Source organism: Eulemur rufifrons, chromosome 30 (genome assembly GCF_041146395.1).
Source record: "Eulemur rufifrons isolate Redbay chromosome 30, OSU_ERuf_1, whole genome shotgun sequence".
Taxonomy (NCBI): Eukaryota; Metazoa; Chordata; class Mammalia; order Primates; family Lemuridae; genus Eulemur; species Eulemur rufifrons.
In genome coordinates, this window is record NC_091012.1 from 41,649,147 (window position 1) to 41,672,717 (window position 23,571).

At 47.6% G+C, this 23,571-nt stretch overlaps 1 protein-coding gene across 2 annotated transcripts in view; it reads right to left on the reverse strand.

Moving 5' to 3' along the window:
- LOC138378120 (heparan-sulfate 6-O-sulfotransferase 2) overlaps window positions 1-8,663 on the reverse strand; it is a 321,943-nt gene extending 313,280 nt beyond the window's left edge. For both annotated transcript variants that reach the window (XM_069463424.1, XM_069463423.1), the window contains exons 1-2: window positions 8,236-8,663; window positions 6,877-7,395 (exon numbers count right to left, since the gene is read on the reverse strand). In XM_069463424.1, the coding sequence (XP_069319525.1) occupies window positions 6,877-7,395; window positions 8,236-8,663 (947 nt within the window). The remainder of the gene's footprint in view (window positions 1-6,876; window positions 7,396-8,235) is intronic.
- Window positions 8,664-23,571: the final 14,908 nt, after the last annotated feature.

Sequence of the window (23,571 nt, forward strand, 5' to 3'; positions counted from 1 at the left end):
TTTTTTCTTCCCCTCTGTCTTTTATGCTTACATTTGGGAGGGGTGGGATGATTTCTTGCTCCCACTCTCTTTGTTCTTTAACATAGCTGTAGTAATACTAGGTCCATAATTTTCTATCTCTTTTAACATTAAATCACCAGCAATTTTCAAAACTTTATAAAAAGACACTTAAATGGTTTGTAATAATCCTTCAAGTGGTTGTACAAGAATTCTCGAACCATTCTCCTCTATGTGGATGTTCAGATTGGTTCCAATTTGTTGCACTTCTAATAATACCAGTTAGCCTCCTAGTGTACGTTCTCATAGCATCCTTTACTTTTCCCCCATGGCACTTCTCACAATTTTAAGTAACTAATAACTTGTTTCACATCTATGTTTCCCACTCCACAAAGACAAGGGCCACATCTGCCTGGCTCTTCATGGTGCCCCCAACACATGGCACATGACAGCAGATACTCAATAAATATTTGTTGAATAAATAAATGAATAAATGAAAGAGTGAATGAATGTAAAGCATGTATAAGATTATGTTTTTCAGCAAAATTCCACAAAAGAAATTATGAGTCAAAGAAATAAATATTTTTAATGGTTTGTGTTATTTTATCTAATTTCTTTCTAAAAGGATCATTCAAATTTACATTCCCACCAACAATGTATGAGACTTACGGTATTTAGCACACCCTTGTCAGTACCGGTTACTAACACTTTTTGTTTAGTGGTGATGTATGTTAATTTTTGTCTTGTTTTGGTTTTTTTAATCAGGATTAACTAGAGAGGCAAAGAAGGTACCCTATGTGTAAATGTTTAAATTTGTATTTCTTTAGTACCAGTGAGATGAAACAGTTTTTCTATGTCTGCAAATTAGTTGTGGGTTCCATGTTGTAAACTGGCCATGTGTTTTGTTTCTCTAATCAATTCACAGGAGTTCTTTGTAGGGCAAAGATTTCAGCTTTTTGTCTGTTGTAAGTGTGCATATTTTCACCAGTTTGGCATATGTCTTATTATTCTGGCTTTTTTTTTGACAGATGACCATTTCTCATTTTTATGTAATCATAACGGTCCATCTTTTCTTTATTCAAACATCCTTCTCCTTCTCCTATGTGAATTACAGCTGTTATTTAAATAATAATGCCAATTATGAATTTAGATTAACTGAGTTCACAGATTCCCATATATACTGTACAACTAAGCCCTAACCTCCCCCAGAGCCCCAGTCCTCACCTCATTATAAGCCCTGTACACTAGGAGTCTAGGCAACAGGGACCAGTCATGACTCTTTAACAGCCTCCCGGATCAAACTAGACCCCTGCTCAACATCTACATTTTGGTCAAGGGTACCACCTCCACTCCAGACTAGAAATCAGAGAGGTAGCTTTAACTCTACTCCAGTCTTCATTTACTTCTCAGATTTTTTTATATTCTTTCCATGCAGGAGCTTCTTATCCTCACTGGGGTTCAACCTCCTCATTGCCACTCCGGGGCCTCACCCCACCACCTCCCTAACCGTTACTTCCCCAAGCATGAACCTTCTCCTTTCTGGCCAGACCTGGCTAGGTGAGGCTGCTGGACCTCACAACGTCATGAGGATGCCACGCCCATCCACAGTGCCCCCTTTCTTCTAAATGCAACCCACCTATTATTCCCAGAGGCCTTTTCCAAGGGTCTCTCCTTTTTCTGGCCCATTCCTCACACTGCAGAAAGGAAAGGACCTTAGAAAACATCTCATTTCAAGCTCCCGTCTTACAGCGGAAACGCTGAGGCCAAGGGAGAGGAAACACCGTGCCCCAAATCCAGAGTTCCCCCAGCACCACCTGTCTGCACTACACATTTCTGCACTTCACATCCTAATCTTTATGGACTTGAGGCTGCAGATGGTGTGCTTGGCTTTTCTGGCTTTGTTTTAGTTCTAATCTCCCCAACTGCTAGCATCGTGCCGGGGACGTAATAGTGACTCCACCAGGTTTGCTGATCAGACCTAAACTACAATGTAATAGATGGACTTTTCTCTAGTTTTAAATATATTCTGGTAAATGCACGACATTTAAAAGACATTATTAATTTTCAAATTGTTTTCAAACAAAATCCATCCTTTTAATTAAATATCTGAAGTACCAAATTATCCCGTTCTACTGAAAGCTCTGTGAAAGCAAGGATGATGTGTCTTTCCTGGAATATAATGGGCAGTTTCACAAAATTTTGTTTAAAGAATGACAGAAAAAAAGGGATGACTATTCTTTTAATGTCATTTCATACTGCCTCAGTTGACGACTGATATTCATAAAAGAGAGGCTCCAGCATTTTAATTGCCACATAACAGCACTACTCTAAAATTATTATTAAGAGAGGATTCTGCGTAGCCTTTTGTACCACCTGAGAACTTACGAGCTTTGTCAGGACTCTAACGACAGGTTTGCCATCCATGCAAAGATGCTAACTAATACTGTTGCTGTTCTACAGATGTTATCATAGTAGATTTCTCCCCCTCTTCTATGAAACAGGGGGGATGGTGCCAACAGCTCTTATCAAAGATGGCTGAAGAAATGCATCCTCAGAGCTGAAAGCCCGATAGCCTACAGCCTGATGAACCACACGGCCAGCGGCCAGCGCTGCTTTACTTGCTGCCTCATCCCATACCATGAGCCTGTCCTGTCATCTTGCCTTACTGCAAAATCAAGAAAGAAAAGGAGTGGGAGCGTGGGCATGTGAGGCATGATCAGGCACATGCACTCTACAGTTTTAGCTCTTTCAAAATAGAGCCACCTTTTAAAAAGAAATGGAAAGAAAAGAAAGCTTTTACCACATTAGAAAACAACAAGAATGACCAAAAAAAAAAAAAACAAAAACCTTTCTCCGTCTAAACAGATACCTTTTAGTCCTTTCCTGTCAGTGATATCCTATTGGATTTTATATGACAATGAATTACTCTGCCGGATGACTGCTAAAAAATTTAGAGATGCTAAAAGTCTAGAATGCAACATGAAGATGATCTGATTCTTTGACTTGTATAGCCATAGACCCTGACCTCCCCCCCATTCCATGTGGGCCAGCCAGCACAGTACCTAGAGAAGAACGGGGGCCAGTGCAGTTTCTTTGGGCCCAATTCTGAATTCCTCCCACAGAACAAATGGCACAATAGAGTTGGCTACAAACAGAGGGAATTTGTCCTGAGAAAAGCCTGCAGAATTTGGGACTTTAAACAGCTGGTGAACAACAATGTTTTGATACATGTTCAAAAATGGTCTCAGAAATTCTAAAATGAGCAGGACCCTGCTCTGACCCCAAACAACATATTGGCAGACAGATGGATGAAATGCAATTCCTAATATTTTTAAAGAAATATTATTTTTAATAAACAACTTGAGCCCTTTGCCAGCCAAGAGCGCGCCCGCTCTGTCTCTGTCTCTCTCTCTCTCTCTCTCTTTGTCCTCTCCAGGCAGCATGATCACAGTGGTTTCTATTCAGCAGCTATGTATCACCCAAGCACTTCACCATCGGCAGAGGCAGGGAAGCATCTCCAATGTAGCACTAGGAGCAGGATTCAGGGTCTTGGCTTACAGCCACGACAGCCTCTTATGCCCCCTCCAATGTGGATGAATGGCTGTGAGTCAGGAGGTGGTTCCCGTCCCAGCTGAGGGTGCCCACTGATGCTTATCCAACCTTTGCAGGGATCCCCAACATGGCAACGACAGACCCCTCTGCAATCTAGCCACAAGATCCGCTCCTGGTGAGCATAAAGCCCCAGGGATGTAGAAATCTGTTCTTTTCCCAGTGGGTGTGGTAACCCTGGCCCAACCACCACTCATCCAGACTCACATGTGTAAAATTGCTGCTGATGGTGATGATGTGGGTGACAACAATATCAGCTAACATTTATTAACTGTTCACTCTGTGGTAATTACTAACGTGAAATATCTCACTGTGTTTTTGCAAAAACCCTTGTTCATCAAGGTGCAGTCAGTAGAGCAAAGGTTGTGGAGCCAGACAGAACTGGAGTCAGATTCCTGCTCTGCCACTAAAAAGCTCAATGACCTTGGGGAAGTCCTTCAGCCTCTCTGCTCTTCATGCTCATCTGATAAATGGGGATACTTTCTTCCACTCTGTCTTCCTGCCAAAGACAGTGCATGTTTACAGAGAAATGCCAGAGATAAGGGAATGAAAGATCATCATAAACTGAACACACTCTCCACACAGGCTCTGATCCAAGGTCACACAGCTGGCTCGTGGCTGGCCTAGAACTAAGGCCCAGGTGTCCGAACTCCCAGGCTAGACAGACGGGGCTGCTGTTCCCCTCCATTCAGCAGAGCACGGAGACTGACCAGCTAGCATAGAGAGACTACTCTAACAAAGGGACTCCTGAAAGCAGATATTTTCATCTCCAGACAACAGCTCCTTACCCTCACAAATCACGGCCAGCGCAGCTCCCTTTGCCTCTAAATTTTCACCTCCCACACTCACATACACACTCACATAGGCGCACTGTCTCACTCTCACACACACGTGCACACCTTAGCTCTTACAGATCATCAGAACTCACAGAACTGGTCCTGCAAGCAGGGAATCTGTCAGCGTTAAGGGAAATTCTGGAACCCTCAGGCTATCACTATTCTTCAAGAGGAATGTTTCTGCAGGTGGGCAGGGATGAATGAACTAAAAAGGTGCCCTTGAGGTGACAATGTGTTTCTTAGCTAATTTTATTTCATTTGTGTAAATATTGTAAAATCCAATAACTCACTTTTTAAAGCTTGGTTGATTAGACTAGATGGAACTGTGGTCTCACCCTTTTAAGACCAAGAAAAGAAAATTCCATTTCATTTCAAATAATATTGCTTCAACGGGGGACAATCCAAGAGGCTTTGAGGGGGTCCTGGTTATCTTATGGAGAATGTCTGAAGGAACCTGCCAGAGGCCACCAAATAGATAATCTAGATCACATTAGTAATGTGTTTATAGATGTCACACCCTGACCTACATGTTCCAAAGAATTGGTATGGCCATACATGCCCTGTGAAAATCCAGGCAAGGCTGTGACTTCCATGGTGACCAAGACCTTGTTTTCATTTCTTTGCCACAACTGTGGCTATGGAATTCTACTTTTGCCCTAAAGATGTTTTTTAGTATTTCCACCATCACTACACCTACAAGCTCTGTCCGCATGAGAAATTATTTTCAATATTGCCAAATTGTTTGGGAACTTCTTAAACACCAGAATCTTGTTGTGACAATGACTTACACAATTCTTGTAACAGATTGAGGCAGCCACCTTCCTGGGGCTAACTAAGGCTTTCTTGGGATGAAAAAAAAAAAAAATCTGTTAGTGCTGGAAAGGAAATGAAAGTTCAACAGATTCATCTAGAATTCCAGCACTTGAGAGGGGACACCGTGAACCGAGGGAAGGGAAGGTGAGGAAGGGAGGCGGGGTTAATGTTTCCTCTAAATCTTACTGGCGACCAGGAAGTCAGAGGGCCATAGAGTTCCATTTGCTTAAAGCACCCCTGGTCCAGGACACTGAATGCCCCCACCCATGGGGGGGGTCCAGGCAGGCAGCCAGCCACTGCAGCAGCAGCAGCCTAGAGTGCCCCTGTAGTCTGGGGGGAGGCAGGGAGCATGGCCATGTCCTTGCCCAACCAAAGACACCAGTCCCCAGAGGCCCCCTGGCAACTCAATTCACCTTCTCTGCTCCCTGGACTCCCTGTCCAAGTCCAGATTTGTTTGGGGGAAACTGGTGAAACAGTAGCCCTGGCTGGGGCAACTGCACCCCAATGCACCCCCACCACCCTCTCAAAGCACTCCATGACCTCCAGCAACGCTGGAGGGAGGAAAATGCTCCAGCTTCTGGCTACAGACTATTCATAAATCAGCTTTTTCTGTATCAGCCCCAGGCTCCCAGAGACTGGGCTGGCGGCGCCCACGCTGGAGCTCAGGTTCTTTTTGTATATCAGGGAAAGCTCTTCATAGCTGAAGGAGAGTGAGGGGGGATGGAGGGGGGTCGGAGGGGGGTCCTGGGCAGCGTCCCAGCCCGCCGCTCAATCTGGCCTCCTGGGTGCCCCTCGCCCTCCCAAAGCACCGCGGATGCCTCACGTGCAGCCAAGTAGTGAAAGGCGTGAGCCTGGGAGCCACAAGCTCTCCCTGGGGGTCTGAAAACAGCGGCAGAGGGACACCCACTCACCCAGGGAGAGCACAGCTAGAGGGGGTACAAGGAGGAGAGAGGCAATCAAAGTCAGGCAGGAAGAGAGAAACAGAAAGGGTAAGAGAGCAAGAGTCAGAAGGAAAGCGAGAGAGGGAAACGGAAGGAGAAGGAGGCAGAGAGCAACCAGGAGCAGATTGGGAGCACAAGAGGGAAAGAGAGAGAAAAAGGTAAATACAAGAAGCTAAAACAAAAAGAAAAAGAAAAGAAAAAAAGGAGGAAGCAAATGCAGGCGCAGAAAGGAGGTAGAAGCGTGTAAAGGAAGCTTCGGAACTGGAGTGCGGAGGAGAGGCGAGAAGGGGCCCGGGGACGCTGCGCGCAGAGCGCGGTTCTTGAGGGCTCTCCAGAGCGAAGTCTGAGCGCGGCGCCCTGTCCCGGCTGCGGCCACTGGGGCGCTCGTTCGGCCTGACAGGCCGCTTCCCACTCACACACTCCCACCACCGCGCAGGCCACCCTGCGGACAGACAGAGTGGCCGTCCCGGGCCAGGGCGCAAGGGATTCCTGAGGCGGCCACAGCGCGGCGAACGTGCGCGCCAGGGAACCCAGCGCCTGCCCAACTAGGGCGCGACGGCCGGGACGCCCAGGTGCGCGCTGGGTCCCCAGCCACCGCCGGCCGCGCCTCCTGGCCCTCGGCCCGCCTAGGCCCTGGTCCGGCGCTTCAGGGCCCCGCTTGGCCGCGGGCGCGCACTCACCTGGACGGTCTCAGCCTGGCGTCGCGCTTGCCGTCCACCACAGAGGGCACGCAGCTGGTGAGCTCGGTCCAGTCGGCGTGCAGCCCGCAGCTCCAGCCGGTGGAGAACCTGGAGAAGAGCCAGGTCTCCCGCTTCCCCGGCCGGTGGCAAGTGCATTTCTTCTGACCCACGCGGCACTCGCACGGCTGCTCCAGCTGGATGTTGCGCACCAGGTGGCGACCGAAAGTGGTGCCCCCGGTCTTCTGAATGTGCAGGAACACTATGAGGTCATCGCCCTTGATGTCGAAGTCTACCTTGCGCAGGAGGTCGCCACGGGTGAAATTGTAGCGGGGCACGAACCTGACGGAGCTCTCATCCTCCGAGCGGTACGGGTCCGGCACCGGGGAGCTGAACGCCTGCAGGCGGAGGAGCTGGCATTCTGTGCCGGGGCACACGTACTGGAGGACGATCACGGCAAATAGGAAGAGCATCACCAAAGCCAGCAGCAGCTTGTTGGATTTCTCATCCATGTTCCCGACGCTGGGGGAAACCCGAGCTCGTTACGTCAATCCCGCAGCTCAGCCCGTGCTCACCGTGCCCCCGCACCGCCCCCTCCCCCTGGAGCCGCCGTTGCGCCCCTTTCCCCCTCCCCTCGGCACCGAGTACCCCACCGCGGCGGCAACGGCGGCGCCTTCCCCGCTTCCTTTCTTCCCGGCAGGCTCAGCGCTGTGGCTTCTGCCGCACACCCCCCCCCCACCCCGACTCCTTCCCGCTGGCCGCCTGCCCCTCCCCCCGCCGGGGCTCGCCGGAGCTCCCCATGGCCCCTTCGCGGGGTTTCGTACCCGCGGAACCCCTCCTGGCCCCGTCGCCCCACTCCTCTACTCGCGCCCCCGGTCCGGGCCCCCGTTCGTCTCGCTCCACTCTCGGTGGTTCCCGTCCCCATCCCGCTTCGACCACCGGACTCTCCCCGGCTCTTCTGCCCCGTTCCCTTTTGGTGCGCACGCCACTGCCTGCTCGACTCGCGGGCTTTCTCCCCACGCCCCCCGAAGCCCTGCGCTTGCCCGCGCCCGGTTGCCCACCCGGGGGGCCGTCTCGAGGGAGCTCCGAGCCGGGCGTTCAGAGTTCCCCAGGGGAAAGGAGCCCGCCGGCAGCCCCACTTGCAAGCCGAGACGCTGTGCTGCCGGCGCCCGCGGAACGGCGGCGAGAAAGCCGCAGCGTGGCCAAATGCGCGCCGCGCCCCTCCGGAGCCCCCGAGCCCAGCCTCCACTGGCTAGCTGGAACTTTGCGCCCGTCCCTCCCCTCGAGGCTACCTTCCTTTCCCGCACTGCCCCTGCCCACCCTAGCCAGGGAGCGCGATCCCCGCTTTCGCCTAGAACGTACCTGGCCAGGGGACCGAAAATCCTGGAGAAGATCGCACCGAGCACGTGCTTCAGCGAGTGGCCCAGGGCGGCCAGGCCCCGAGTGAGCAGGGCCCGGCAGAGGGAGCCCAGGTCCCAGCGTCGCCTAAGGTCGTGCATCCGCCTGCGGCGGCCTCGGGACAGCAGCGCGAAGAGCGGGGCGCGCTCGGCTCCTGTCAGGGAGGAGGACGCCTTTAGGGGCTCGTCCCGAAGCGGCCGGGAGTTGAATCCGTGAGACACACCCCTAGGAGAACCCGCGCGGACTGAGGCGGCGACCGACCCGGGCCGGCTCTCTGCCAGCTCGGCCTCTACTCTGGAATGCCGGCGGGGACAGGTGGTGCGGGCGGGCGCTCTTCGCTCCGGTTGCAGCGGCTGCCCGAGCGCCCGGGCTGCACACGCAGGCAGTGCCATTCCCCCCTTCAGGCAACTCAGGGTACTAAGGATCAGGAGCGAGCTTGAATTTATATAATAATGCCTCACGCCCAAGAGCTCCAGCCACTTCACAAGCGGAGGACTTGGGTTTTCTTCTGTCTTAGAAAACGGAGGTCACTCCAGTGAGCGCATCGCTCCACTTTGGCTCCTTATTTCAACCTCCCCTAAAATAGCAGGGGCGCAAATTGGACCTTTTCCCTCTCTCTTTGCCAATTTCCATTCTCCAACGGAAGCGGGGGCATTTTCTGAAAAGGTAAGTCAGCATGAAAAAAAAAAAAAGCATGACCAAAAAGCATTACAGAATGGGAATCTGAGCGTTTTCAGAGCAGAGACTGGCTGCTACTCCTCTCTTCTTACTGAACCCCCACACCAAGCCCTGTGCCTGCAGGAAGGCTTCTCTCGTGTAAGGTTTATGGAATGGACGGATACATGACTAAACACTGCATCCGAGTGAGACCATCTAATCCAAGGTGATGTGACACAGGAGGAAACTGAGGCCCAGAGAGGGGTAGGGTTGTGCCCAAAGTCACACAGCAGAGCTCAAGGGTTTGAAGCCAGGGAGCCAAGCACCGTCCACCGATTCGCTGATACTAACACCGCTTCCTCTAATAAATTCTAATGAGTAGGCACAGACCTTCCTCACATCCATGTTCAAAGGGCTCTTTTCTGCTGCAGGACCAGGGATCCAGGCATTAACAAGGAAAGAATGGATGTCCTTACAGGAAAAGGACACTGGGAACTCAGGATCCAGACTGTCCCCATCTGATCACTGGTGTTTCGGTGACTCAAGTGTGCGCTCCCTCCAGTCCCACTGCTGTGGAAGGAGCATGGGGTGGCAGCAGTGTCTCAGAGCAGTGCTGTTGGCTCTAAAGCCACTGAGGGGTAGGGGCCATGAACTGAGTCCTGAGGTGGGGGCACATCCCTCCCAAGACGGGCTCTCCCAGTATCTCCCTCGCTGAGCTCTGCTCCATCTCTTTCCTGTTCTCTCTATGCCAAGAAGCAGCAAGCCAAACACTGGTCTGGGAGTCCTGGGAAATCTGTCACTTCCTCGCTGAGCAGCCCTGGGATAATCACTTGCCCCTCCTCAGCCTCAGTTTTCTCATCTGTAAGATAGAACCAATAATGTCCTCCATTTTGACCAGCTGAGTCACCGTGAGAATGAAATGTAGAAACCTTTAGGCAACTCCAAATGTGAGACAGTGTACTGCTGCTCAGAGCTCAGATGTGCCAACTGAGTCACAGGCCAAATAAGGAAGGAGCCTTCTTAGGCAATTTCACAGGGGCTGTGCCTCTGCTCTTACCTCCCCTCAGAATCCCCAGCCCTGGCTGGACATCCATGTCCCCCAACCCTACTGGGGACAGTGAGGACCCCTTCATCCAGCTGCTGCAGGCATAAGGGATAGTGGACTTTTGGGGAATCCTGCATTTCTGGCAATCCAGGCATCTCCTGTCCTGAGGCTCCAGGGAACACTCTGACAAACCAATGAACGTGTAGTAAGGAGCCAAATGCAGCAATTTACAAGCTCTGGGCTTTCCCACGAGCTCGCCCGCTGCCCCCAGGCTGGTGGGACTGGGCCCACTGCCCCTTGAGGGCAGGTAAGGGTGTGAGCCCGGGGAGTGGGAAGCTATGGGGGTGGTCCCGGATCTCAGCTTGCCAGCTGCCCCTGCCTTATCCTTGGTCACCTACAGCAGTCAACCTCTTTAGCCTGCCCAGTAGGTGGCTCTCCTCATGATGCCACATAAGGATCCCCTGCGATTACCATCATTATACAGTAATGGCCTAGGAAAATACTTCTGAAACAGGTGGGTCACCCGTTCGAGCCCTCAGCAGCTAACTCTGGAGTTTCTACTCTGAAGGGGATTAGAGGGACTGGAGCACAGGAAAGTGCCTTGGGTGGAGGGTAGGGGGAGCTGGTAAGCAGTACAGGGAAAAGTCAGAATTGACTCATTCGAGATGTGAAAGGGAACATGTGCGCAGGCCCATGTGCACACACACATGCACACACCCACAGTGCGACTTTCAGAGACACGACCGGTCAGGTTGGTAGTTACAGAGCAAAAGGGGCAGGGTGGGGCTGCACGGTCCACTTCCTGAGATCTAATACTCACTAACAAGCTAGTGTCAATATGTACAACGGCTCCTTGGGGGATATTTGCATTTACAAGCCCTTCCTCCACCCCTCATTCTGTGAGTAACAAAAAAATGAATCTCTCGTGGTGGAATTCATGTATCGGGGCTCCCAGAAGTGGAAGAAAACTGTCTCGGGGGGCGGGGGAGGGGGGCAAGGGATTCCCACAAGTCTCAGCGGATCCCTCCAGGGGTTGAAGAGGCTCCCTGCTGCGAAGCAGGGAATTCTTCCTCTGTTTGCCACGTTCTCCTGGGGCCAGGTCTGCGGTCTTAGCTGGGTATTCAGGAGGCCTCTTGCAATTCTGAGCTGGGCCCCCAACCTAGGAGCCGGCTCCACTCAGGAACTGAATAACAAAGGCCCTGATGCTCCGGAATTTGGCTTTTGGGGGGAGAAATTAGGGGTGGTGGCAAAAGAGGAAAACAACTGGCTGAATTATCAGGTCTCTGGTTTTCCATCTCTCTATTTCTTAGACCAACCTGAGTTGCTGTGTATGCATATTAATATTTGAGATTCAGTACTTGGGAGGTGAGGAGAACTCTGCAGTCTGAGCATGGCTTCTGGTTGTCTCCACAGTATGGTATGATTTTCATTATTTTCCCAGAAACCGTCTTTCCAGGGTTTTCAACAACAAAAGGTTGATGATTCTGGAAGCAAAAAGGTCAGCCTGGTTTGCATACTAAGCAGTGCTCTTGCAAACATGCATTTGGTTGCTGTAGTCTTGAGACGACAGTGGGAAAGTGGTTGCAACGGCACCAGCCTCGGGGTCCAGAGACCTGGGCCCATGTCCTGACTCTGACACTAGCGAGACCCTATATGACTGTGAGGAAGCCACATGCTTGCTCTTGGGCTCAACTTCCCTATTTGTAAGACAGCAAGGTTTATGCTGTGATTCAAAGGGCGACTTTGCTGATGTGACATTCCAGATCACACGCTTACTGGTCTTCCTCAAGGACCAGAGTGCTGCCAAACACTCAGAGCCTCACTCCAGGGCGAAAGCCTCGGGTCTGGTCTCCAGCGCGTTCTGTGTGTGGCATTCATATCATCGGATCCCAACAGGCCAGCGGCAGCTGGAATTGTTCTGGGCCTATATTACAAGGGTGACAGCAGAGTCTCCTGTTCCAATTAGAACAGAAATAATGGAAACTTAATGACTAAGAAAGCGTGGCATTCTTTAGATAGAGCGTATAACGCTAATATGCTTTCCCCACATCCTGAGCATTCTCTTCAACCCTGTCTTTCCAGCTGTCTCTAATTTTTTGAAAACATTCATACTCTCAATAATAGGCAATTTTGTTACAAAGATTGAAGGCATGCAAACTATTGAGTCGATTCATTTCTGCTTTTATGTGTCTCTTCAAACCAAATGAACAGCGGTACTTAATGAAAACACTGTCCTGCAATTCAAGCTTTAATATTATAAACAGGTTGGGTATGTTAGATACATCACTCTCAATAGTCATCTGGTTTTTTCCCCCCACAAAACACTGAGTGTTATTGTCTAGCCTTACAAAACATGAGGCTCAAGGAATTAAAAAAGGCAGATAACTCGAGGGTGCTGTGGATGCTAAACAAATATGTGCTCTGAAGACAATATAAGCACTGTAATGGGGTTCCTAGTGGAACCATCCCTCTGAACCTGCAGCCAAATGACCACCCCTCTCCAGATGAGGCATTCCCACCATTTCACTAACAGTGAGATTCCCCTTCTCACTGACAGTGAATGGAAGAGTCAGTTCATGCAGGGCTTTTAAAGCTATGATCATCCAAGTCCTGCCAACCATAGGCAGTAGGCCAGATTCTGCTCCTGGGACAGTCACCTCACTTCTCTCAGTTTCCACTCTTAGAAAATAGCCTGTCCAGGTACCTCCAGAAAGCTGGTTTAGGGGTAAAGAGGAATCCGATTTCAAATGAGCTTTTTTAAAGAAAAGAGAGCATAGGTTTGGAGAGCACATTGCCCTGGGGTTTAAGCAGGGTTCTGTGAGCTCCCTCAAGGCCTTCATTTTCTCATCCATGAAAATGGGGCTAATGATGGCGGCCTCTCTGGGTTGTCCTTCCAGTTAACTACAGTAATCTACTGAGAGCACTTACTCTAGTTCTCGCAAAAGCAGACCTTCAATAAATGCTCATTTCTCTTCCCTTTTCACTCTGAAAATCTTTGATTTGAGATCTTTGTTATATTTTTCACGGTAGTAACATACACATATTTAATGACAGGTGGCTGGCCATGGGCTTAATTATGGTCTAGGCTGGCTTTGCCCTGATCTTGTTTCTTTACCTGCAGTCTTTCCTCACGCTCCCTCCACACCTCTCCGGTGCTCTCCTGGCTGGTGTCCTATGGAGGAGAAAAGCCTCTGAGATCCACTCAGTCACATTGAGGAGTGGGCCATATACATGGGACCCCTTCCAAGGGATATCAACAAGAAAGGAGGAAGAGAGCACTGCTTAACCCCAATGAATGGTGCCTCCTATGGGATACTATGAAACACAGAAAACAGGGCAGTAGAGGAGATGCTTGGGAGCTGAGGTAGAGAGTAGAAGAGAGTTATAGGTAAGTGAAGAGGAGAGAGCGCTTACATGGCCAGTCCCACTCTAAACTCTTGACACTAATTTGCAGCTCCATTGACTTCAAAAGTGAATGTTTGATCTGGCCGGAGGGGTTTCAGTTTGAGCAGCTGGTCAAACCACAGCAGTTGGGATTATAAAACAAGGTCAGTTTCCTTCGCATTCATCCTGCATGAGCCAGAGCTGGGCAAGCCCGTCTGTCAGCTGAGCCCTGGGCTGGCAGCACCAGTTCACAGTGGCAGAGTAGAAGGAGCACAAAGCTGGATGCCAAGAAAACAGCATTGGAGTCCCAGTTCTGCCTCTAGCTCACCGTGTGACCCTGGGTGAGTCGCTGGATGTGGCTGGGATTTAGTTGCTGACCTTGGTAAAATGAGGGGCTTTGTTAGATGGCCCTGAAAGCCCCTCGTAGCAGGAGCTTTCTGTGATCTAAGCTATGCTAGCTAATGGGAAGAACTGGGGAGAGACACAACTCTCGGGTTGTTGTGTCAGCAAAAAAGCACGACCAGAAATGACCCTCCAACTAGTAGCCGGAGTTACAAGCAAAAAAGAATGCAAATGATGAGCAAACTTTCTCATATCACAAGGATAAGACAGAAACTTGAAAATAAACCTTCTGAGCCTCTATTGACTTGGATGGTAAAGTTAAAGCTGAAGGATTGGGAAAAACGTCATGTCCAGAACTGACCTCCAACTGACACAAAAGCCCAAGGTAGGTTTTAATAATGGTAATAATAAAAACAAGAATGGCCTTGCCTGGCCCACAGTCTCCCATTTATTTTCACACCCTGGGATCTCAGCAAGAGAGGAACACACCCATTGCCTATCTGGTCTCCGCGGGGGGAGTTCTAGTTTTGAATAATAAAAGAGCTGAAAATTTTATCTCCAGGTCAGTTTGAAGGATTTGGAGGAAGCATGGCTTTAAGACCAAAGTTGCTCCCAGGAAGATTTCTTTGTCACTCAAATGGGTTTGAAAGGAAATGCCTTATAAGCATAATCCAGGAAAAGAGAAAACAGTTTAGAATAGCCATACTTGTTATAGGCTAAGTAAAAATTAACTTTTAATAAGAGAGAGCCAGACCAGAAATTACTAAAGCTTTATAGTAAAACCTGGGGGGAAAAAAAGCCTTGCTTTTTTATACATATTTTTAAAATCCACATTTCACAAAATGGCATTAAGATGCAGAATGCTACTGCATTAGAGCAGCGGAGGGAAATGAACCTGGTAAAAGGCACTTTGAACATTCATCTTCTACACTGAAGAAAGTTGCCTTAATGGATGTCATCTTGCAGAAGATTCAGCCGAAGTGGAAGACAATATTCCAACTTCCCATGAGAAGAGACAAAATGCAGCTGGTAGGGCTCAATGAAAGGTTAGAAATGCACCAGGGGTTGGGTGGGCAGGGGGCTGACATGGGGGGGGTGGCTGGCCACAGTGATGTCTCCTGTAGGTTGACCTGGGGTGCTTAACAAATAAATGCCAGTCGTAGCTCCCACACTGAGCATCTGTTGTGTGCCGGACACTTTATTTGCTAAAGCCTTCACCTGCTCTATCTCAATGAACATTCCCAGCAACCCAATGATACCGTTACGTCTGTTCTACTTATTTTACAAATGAATAAACTGGGGTTCCGAGTTACAGCCACACAGCTAGGAATTATAGAGCTGGGACTTGAACCCAGATCTGTCTCATTCCTCAGCTGGTAATCACCGATGCCCCTGTGATCCTCATCCAGCTCCAGGGTGTCCCTGCATGAGCTAGAGAATGTGAGACATCCTGCCTCACCGTGGAATATCAAGAGACGTAGATCGTCCTCATCCTAGGCAGGAGAGCTAGAGAGAGAGGGATCATGACTGTGTGCGCGTATGTGTGTGCGCGCACGTGAACGAACAAACGTGCATGCCCTCACGCACGTGATACGAGGGGACTGAAGGAGATAGAGGGCTCAGAACTGAAATTTAGTAAAGACAGAGGGAAGGAGAGATCAAGACACTACTGACTGGACCGTTCAATACATACACAACCTTGGGATGTCACCCCCATTATCTGACACTGTTATTTTTGGGAAATGTCACAAGCAACTTGTCCACCCTAGCTGGCAATAACTCTCTGGAAGGCTAAAACCTTGGCATCTTCATTTTAAAAAGTTCCCCATAGTTCCCAGTAATGATAATATTTGGTTTAGGGTTTCACAGTTTACCGAATACTTTCACGGACACTGACTGGACCTTCACAATAATTCTTCCAGGCAGCTGTCATTGCCCTCACTTTATATACGAGGAAATCGAGTCTGTGAGGGCCGAAGGAACTTGGCCAAGGGCACACAACTTGTAGGGCGTTTCCACCGCTGACCTCCCCCTTAATCCCACAAGCACACGGCTCAACATCAGGCAATGCCCACGGCACCTTGCAAGGGATCTGGCACAGAGCAGTATTTAAGAGATGTTAGGGTTTTTTTCCTTTTAACTGCCAATTTACAATTTATACTAAGAAAAATGTCGTTTTCTTTCCACTAGCTACAGCCTACTGGGTACCTCAGTATCTTCAACAGAGACTAGTCCACGTTCTCAGAGAACTTATCACAGCTATAAGGAAATACAGCTAATGTGCAAGAAGCTGAGGACAGTGAATGACTGACTAATGTGTGACACTAGCTCTAGTGCAGTGACACTCAAAGGATGGTCTGCAGAGGGCTGGAGTGACCAGAGAACGCTCCCTTGCAAACACTGGGAGGTCTTGGAAGAGCCAAGCAATCCACCCACTCACCCCTTTTCTGTCTCGGTCCCAGAAAGAGGAAATCTTGCGGACAAACTGTTCTGATCACTTTTCCTTGTGCTCAGCGCACCCGTCATCTCTTCCTTGTTCAGGAGCTTCTATAAAAAGTGTCCTAGTTCTCCCCCACTGCAAATCCCACCCTCCACCTCCAGTGCCACGAGCATGACATCGTGGGGTCTTTCACCAAGAGAGCAGTGTGTGGCCTCACCAGCACAGTACAGTCCGTGTCAACATCCACAACCCAGTTGACAACAAATAGTTGATGTTTTAGACCAAGTCAATAAGCTGCTTTTCGCTGGGAGAAGAGGAACCAGGGTAGACACAGTTTAAGTAAAAGAGAAGCCACTCTGCATCTCACCTTATATGTTTCCATAGTTCCTTGTCTTGCCAGCAGTTTGGGTAGCAAGTCAAAGGGGAATCTGACATTTGGTGTTCCAGAGTCTTCTAGAAGACAGCCACATAATGAATTACCAAATGAATGGTTTTTGGTTCTCTTATCAAGGACAAATCTTATGCCAGCTGAAATGCTAAGATGCTGTGACAGTAACAAACTAACAACCACAGTAATTTACCAGGACAATTGCAAGTCCGGAATGCAGGACAGACTATTTTTTTTTTTTTTTTTTTTTGCTACAGTCTGGAGATATGGCTAGATATCATTTATCATCCACATTAAATGCTCATGCCACAACACCCTAAACAGACATTTTAGGTTGGCTATCAACTGAAAATTGTCTTTATTCATTATTAATCTAATCAAAAACTTAACAGGTGGGTGACATAGATTTCATCAAACGATGAGGGAGATTAGCATTATATAAAAATTCACTCTAAAGTCGTTATTTTATTCTCCAAACCCCCTTTGCACTCCATTATAACACTGGTCAGTAGACTAATACTCAGACGAACTGAGGGTAGGAGATTCAGGCTGAAATGCAGCCCTCTACCCATACCCTCAGAACTAGTCTGAAATGACAAGGTAGGTGTTCCTCTTAGGAATATTTGCAAACCATTCTTCATGTAAAAGAACATAAGAATTCCTCAAAAGCCAAAGAAATAGAGTGCTGTGAGCCAGTCCTTTCCTGCCTTCCTCTCCTCAGAAGTCTGCTGCAAAGTCTCTTGGTCAGTGCCACAGGCTGCTCTTTTATCTCAGGAACCCGAGTGCCTTTGCAAAGCCTGCCCGCCGGCCAGGTAGCAGGCTCACTCCCCGGTGTTCAGTGAATTCCGAGTCAAGTGCAGGCTCGAGTCAGCTGCCTCCATTGTAATTCTTTTGCAATTCGATGGATAGCTTGGCTCTTATGTCTTGAGGATTGGAATCTCCTGGGCAGGAATTGGATTTCACTTTCCATGTCTACAGCGTTTGCAGTGAGGTTATTAATATAGTCTCTACAGGAGGGATCATATTGAGAGCAAGCTGAAATTCACATAATAAAGCCTGCAGCTTAAAGCCAGGCTGGGCCAAGCCCCCGGAAGGAGACTGAGTAACTGTGAGCAGCCAGTCACACCTGGGGAACTTGAGAAGTGTCCAAGTCCACCCTTCCTGGGATACAGCATCTTCCTTTCTATATTAGCCCCACTCTCCCAGACTTCACGACATGCCTGGAAGTGCCCTGCAACGCCTCTGGGGGAAGAAAGGCACCCGAGGAACCCTCATTTCCACCAAGGTGTTAGGGACTCAGACGATTTTCTTCCCTGAAGCTCAGTTTAAAATGAATGAATGAATCATTTATACCAGTCTAAGGATCGATAAGACCACTGGAGTAGCAGGCAACTGTAACGAAAGGAGCGCACTCTAGAGTCAGATCAGGATTTGAATCTCAGTCCTGCTCCGTACTAGCTGTGTGGCCTTAGACAAGTACTCAGCCTATCAGTGCCTCAGTTTCCTCCTCTATACAGTGGGCATGATATTAATCAGCTACCTCTTAAGGTATGCATAAAAAACTAGAGATAATGTATGTAAAAGGCCTTTTCCATGAAAGAGAATTCCCTTACAGAGAATAGGAATCCAGCTAATGGCAGTTACTATTACTGAACATGGCAGGAGAGATGTCTGGGACCTTCTTAGTGTCCTTCAAATCAAAGACCTGAGTAAATGTCTACATCTACTCTAAATAAGAATCACTCTGCTCAAATAAGTCATTGGATCTAAATGTAGGCTTTACTATTTTTTCTACCTTCATCTTTTTAGTAGTCCAAGCTAATTCTTGAGTGAAAACTCTTTGTAAAAAGTTCAAATATCATAGAAAACACAAAAATTCCTCTTGACTTAAATATATTGGAATTATTCACATAATTCCATTCTCTTTCCCTGAGGTAAGCACTGTTTTCAGTTTGTTTTGTATGTTGGGATGCCATTATTGTAAGCAAGCACACAAATGAATACACCTATAAAAATACAGAATGTTATTTTTGTATGGGTTTTTTAAAAGAAAAATGTATGTCTTGATGTAGGCTTTAATATTTTATTGAGTTATGATATACATGTGGAAAAGTGAACACAGGATAAGTGCATGGTTGATGAACCTTCACAAACTGAACATGTGTAATCAGACCTCATATCAAGAAACATTACTCTCACCTCAAAAGCCACTCTTGTGCCCATTTCTAGTCAATAAACCCTCAACAGTGACCACTATTCTGATTTATAGCAGCATACATTAGTTTTGCCTGCTTTTTTACTTTATATAAATTGAATCATAGAGTACATTAGTTTTATATTGCTGTGTAGCAAATTACCACAAACTCCACAGCTTAAAACAACACACATCTATTATCTCACAGCCTCTGTAGGTCAAAACTCCAGGCATGGTGTGGCTGGATTCCCTTCCCAGGGCCTTACAGGGTTCAAGTCAAAGTGTCAGACAGGGCTGTTTCACATCTGGGGCCTGCAGCGGGGGGTCCTCTTCCAAGCAGACTGGTTGTCGGCAGAACTCACTTCCTTGCAATTACAGAACAGAGGTCTCCGTGTTCTTGCTGGCTGTAGACCAGGGGTTACTCTCACCAACTAGCAGCCACCCAGACTTCTCATCACAAAGCCTCTTCCACTTTCGAGCCAGCACCAGTGAACTTCTCCCATGTCAGTCTCCCTCATGCTTCAACTCTCTGACTTCCTCTTCAACAAGCAGCCCAGGAATATACTCTACTTTTAAAGAACTCATGTGATTAACTCAGGCCCACCTGGATAATCTCCCTATCTTAAGGTAACTGATTTGGAACTTTAATTACATCTGCAAAATTCCTTTACAGCAGTACCCAGATTCGTGTGTGGTTGAATAACTGGGAGAAGGTATATGTACACCAGGGTCATGGAAACTCGGAGGGCCATCTTGGAATTCTGCCCACCACATACAGTATTTACTGTTTTAGGTCTGGCTTCTTTCACCCAACATTATGTTTATGAGATCCGTTCCCATTGTGAGGGGTTAGAGTTCACCCATTCCCATTGCTGTCAAGTATTCTGTTGTGTGAACATATCACACTTTATTCCTCTAACATTTATTCATATTGATGGGCATTGTCCTAATCTTGAGTGGTGGGCTGTTATGAATAGTGATCCCATGAACAGGACTTTGGTGAACACATATACATACAAATTTAACAAGAGATAAACTTTTTCTGTTAGAAGGCACTAAGATTTTGGAGGTCTTTGTTACCACAAAATAATCCAGCCTATCCTGACTGATCCAGAAATCTGGAAATAGAAGTGCTATTACCGAGGGCAAAAGATACTGCCATATTGCCCTCCAAAAAGGCAGTCCCATGAATATTGTATGAAAATATCCCACTTGCCATGTCCTTACCAACACGTGGTATAATATATGTGTGTAAGTATACATGGATTTTGGACAACCTGGAATTTATCTTCTCTACTTATAAAATAAGGATGTTACGTTGAGTAAGGATCCAGGAGAGCATGCCTACCCCCACCCCGCCTGCCCCGGCACTAATATTACCAACCCACAGGGTGGATGTCCCTTACTGTGCTCTATTTTTTCATGGAACTTATTACTCCCAAATATTCCACACGTTTACTAATTTATAATGTTTAGTGTTTGCTTTCTATCTCCACCCACTAGGATATAAGCTTCTGCATGGCAGGCATCTCTTTAGTTTTGACAGTTGATTGATATTTAATATATTCCCAAGGCCCAGAAGAATACCTGGTATATAGCAGGTGCTTAAAAATATTTGTTTTATGTTTTATTTTTAGTCATTTATTTTTTTAAAGACAGAGTCTCTCTCTGTCCCCCAGGCTGGAGTGCAGTGGCATGATCATAGCACACTGCAGCCTCAAACTCTTGGGCTTAAGCAATCCTCCTGCCTCAGCCTCCCTAAAAATATTTGTTGGATGAAGAAATAAATTATTAACTCAAGGTATGAACATTTTGATGGTTCTTACTAATAATGATAAATTAATTTCATAGTTATAGTGACAAGACACTGGGAAAAAATGTTAGCTGAACTTAAATGCAAGAAAATATTTAATTATGCACTTATACCCATTAAAACTCCTTTGCCTCATTTCTCTTACCTCATTTTTTTAATTTGAAATTTTATTTTTTAATTAATTAATTATTTTTGAGACAGGGTCTCACTCTGTCACCCTAGGCTGGAGTGCAATGGTGCAATCACAGCTCACTGCAGCCTTAAGCTCCTAGGCTCAAGTGATCCTCCCGCCCCAGCCTCCTCAGTAGCTGGGACTATAGGTGCAAGCTACTGTGCCCAGCTAATTTTATTCATTTTGTAGCTACAGGGTCTCACTATGTTGGCCAGACTGGTCTCAAACTCCTGGGTTCAAGCAATCCTCCCACCTCGGCTTCCCAAAGTGCTGGGATTATAGATGTGAGGCACCATGCCTACATGGCCCCCTGCTTTACATGGTTGTATTAGGCATCTTCTTACCATAACCTTAATTCTTTCTGAACATTTCTGTAAAATTGAGACTACTGTGGAAAACCAGAAATTTAAAGTTGCTGCTTTCATAGAACATTGCATCATGAATGAACATTTGTCTTTGCAAATTCTGTCCTGAAATGTCCTCCTTTCTTCCTGCAACTAGTGAATATTCTACTTTTTCTTCAAGATCACAGTCAGTTGGGGTTTAGAGCAGAGTTGTCAAAGAGAACTGTCTTTGATGATGGCACTGGTATTCATCTGTGCTCTTCGATACAATAACCACTAGCTGCATGTAGCTACTGAGCACCTGAAATGTGAGTAGTGTGAGGAACTAAATTTTAATCCAACTTAATGTTAAGTAAGTTTTATTCAATGTGACCTTAAGTTACCTTTAAATGGCCACATGTGGCTAGCGGCCACCACATTGGAAAGCACAGCTCTAGAGGAAAGGGTTGGAAGAATGGAATCCATTTTTGATCCTTCTACTGTGTCAGCTAGAGGGATCCTGATACCCACAGGTGAGACAGGAGGGTGCCACGCCCCTTTCTTCACAACCCCTTCCCCCAAGCGTGAGACAAGAAGGACAGAGTGCTCTTTCCCGTCCTCTTCAGGTCAGGGAGCTCTGGCTGGGGGAGAGAGGGAGGACATGGTCTTAGACGGGCTGAACTAATGCCCTTGTGGTCATTGGACGGCACCTTGGCTTGCTCCTTCATGCAGTCATTGGTTTAGGCTGTGTCTACACAAGCCCAGCAACTCAAGCCAGAGCTCTGAATGCGAAGTGGGACTTGTGGAGACACGGATTTACCATCTCACACACAGTTCCCTGCTCACATTGTGCGTGTGCAGCTCACCCTGGAGATGTGTGCAGAGAGGCATTCAGTCTCCCTGCGGGGCTTGGGCGTCTCAGAGGTGGTGATAATTACTGAAGCAGGGAATGGATCCTAAGGAAGTAAAGTCTAGATAGGTTATCCAATAAATAAAGCAACCAGACCCAGGGTTTCAAAGAAAAAGAATATTACCTACCTTGAGATACTTCTTGGAGCAGAGCCTATCTAGCTCTACTGTACTGTTATGAAATTAATTTGAAGTTGAGAAACTGTAATATATTACAGCTATCAGTCTCTCTGGACGGTTTTACAATCAACATGTAGGATATGAAAAAAGAAAGATGCCAATAACATATTAATGTGGTATTCGGTGCTCAATCTTCTTTATGCAGCAGAATATTACAGCGGAGCAAAAAATGATCAAAAAGTTGGTTCTCTTTTATACAAAGAAACAGAAGAAGGAAAGCTGAACTTTAAATTATCCCATCTGTCACTTTCCATTGATTGAGTCTTGCTCATTAAGATAAATTCCGAGCGAGACTATCATTTTTATCTTTTGAGCTCTCGAGAAATGTATGCCTTTCAGCTGCCTTGTTTTCTGTCTTTTTCCCTCCCTCTTTCTTTCTTTTACTTTTTCCCCATATATGCAGCTGCCAAGGAGGAATGGGACACTCTGTCTCATGGTGTTTCCCTTTTTAATTGCGTTCCTCTGGAAATGTATGGACCTGCAGTCTGACACCTGATGCCCACCTACAGATGTGCCCAAACAGAGTCAGATAGCCCACTTTTCTCTACTTTGCATGCCGTGCGGGTACCAGCAGGGTATGTGGCTTCTCCGAAGTCAGCTCTGCCATAGACCAACTGTAGGATCCAGGGAGAGTCACGTGCCCCGATTCTCAGTTTCCCCATCTGCCGAAAAGCAGACACTAATGGAGAGAACAGGATGGTTAAGTGAGCTTGTTCTGTGACTTTTGGCTGGTTCTCACTCACTTCCTTTTTTTGACTTAGTTTCCCTTCTCTCCCAGCATGCTGTGGCTCTGCTTGGTGGGTTATTTCAACCCTCCTCCAAAGCTAATGCTGATGTGATGTGGATATTCCTAGTAATTGGCAGATAGCGGCTGTTCAATAAACATAAATGCACTCCTTTCTCCACTCTGCTCTCAGCAAAGCAGCTAGAGCTGGATGCTAAAGAGCTGCGCCTTGTCCCTCCGCCTGCTCCTTGTAACCAAATTGTAAAGTGACGGGACAAAGCAGGAAGCATTCACACTTACACACCAACACTTCAGGGCCAGATGGACCCTGTGCAACAGAGGAGAGTCCGACGTCGACCTCCGTCAACTCACCCTGCTCCCCACCCCGTCACCCCTGCGGATCTACTTCCCTCCTGCCCCTACCTGTGGGCTCAGCACCCTGCCTTTCCCTTCTCTCGCCATGGCCATACCAAACCCACCCTCAGATCCTTCCTGCGTGCTAAAGCGTAGGTGAGTGGGAATCCTCCTCGGTCCGTGGACATTTGCACATGGATCAGAATCTGCAGTTAAAATGGGTTGTTCTCTGAGTGCATTGAGCAGTGGGAGAATTTCCTCTATTCTAAAGGCCTTTTCTGGAGTTCTGGAAATACAGCTGAATAATTGCATGCCCACAGGGGTGAGTCAACACCGCGGTGCCTCTTGAACTACAAAAACGTGACCAACCATTTT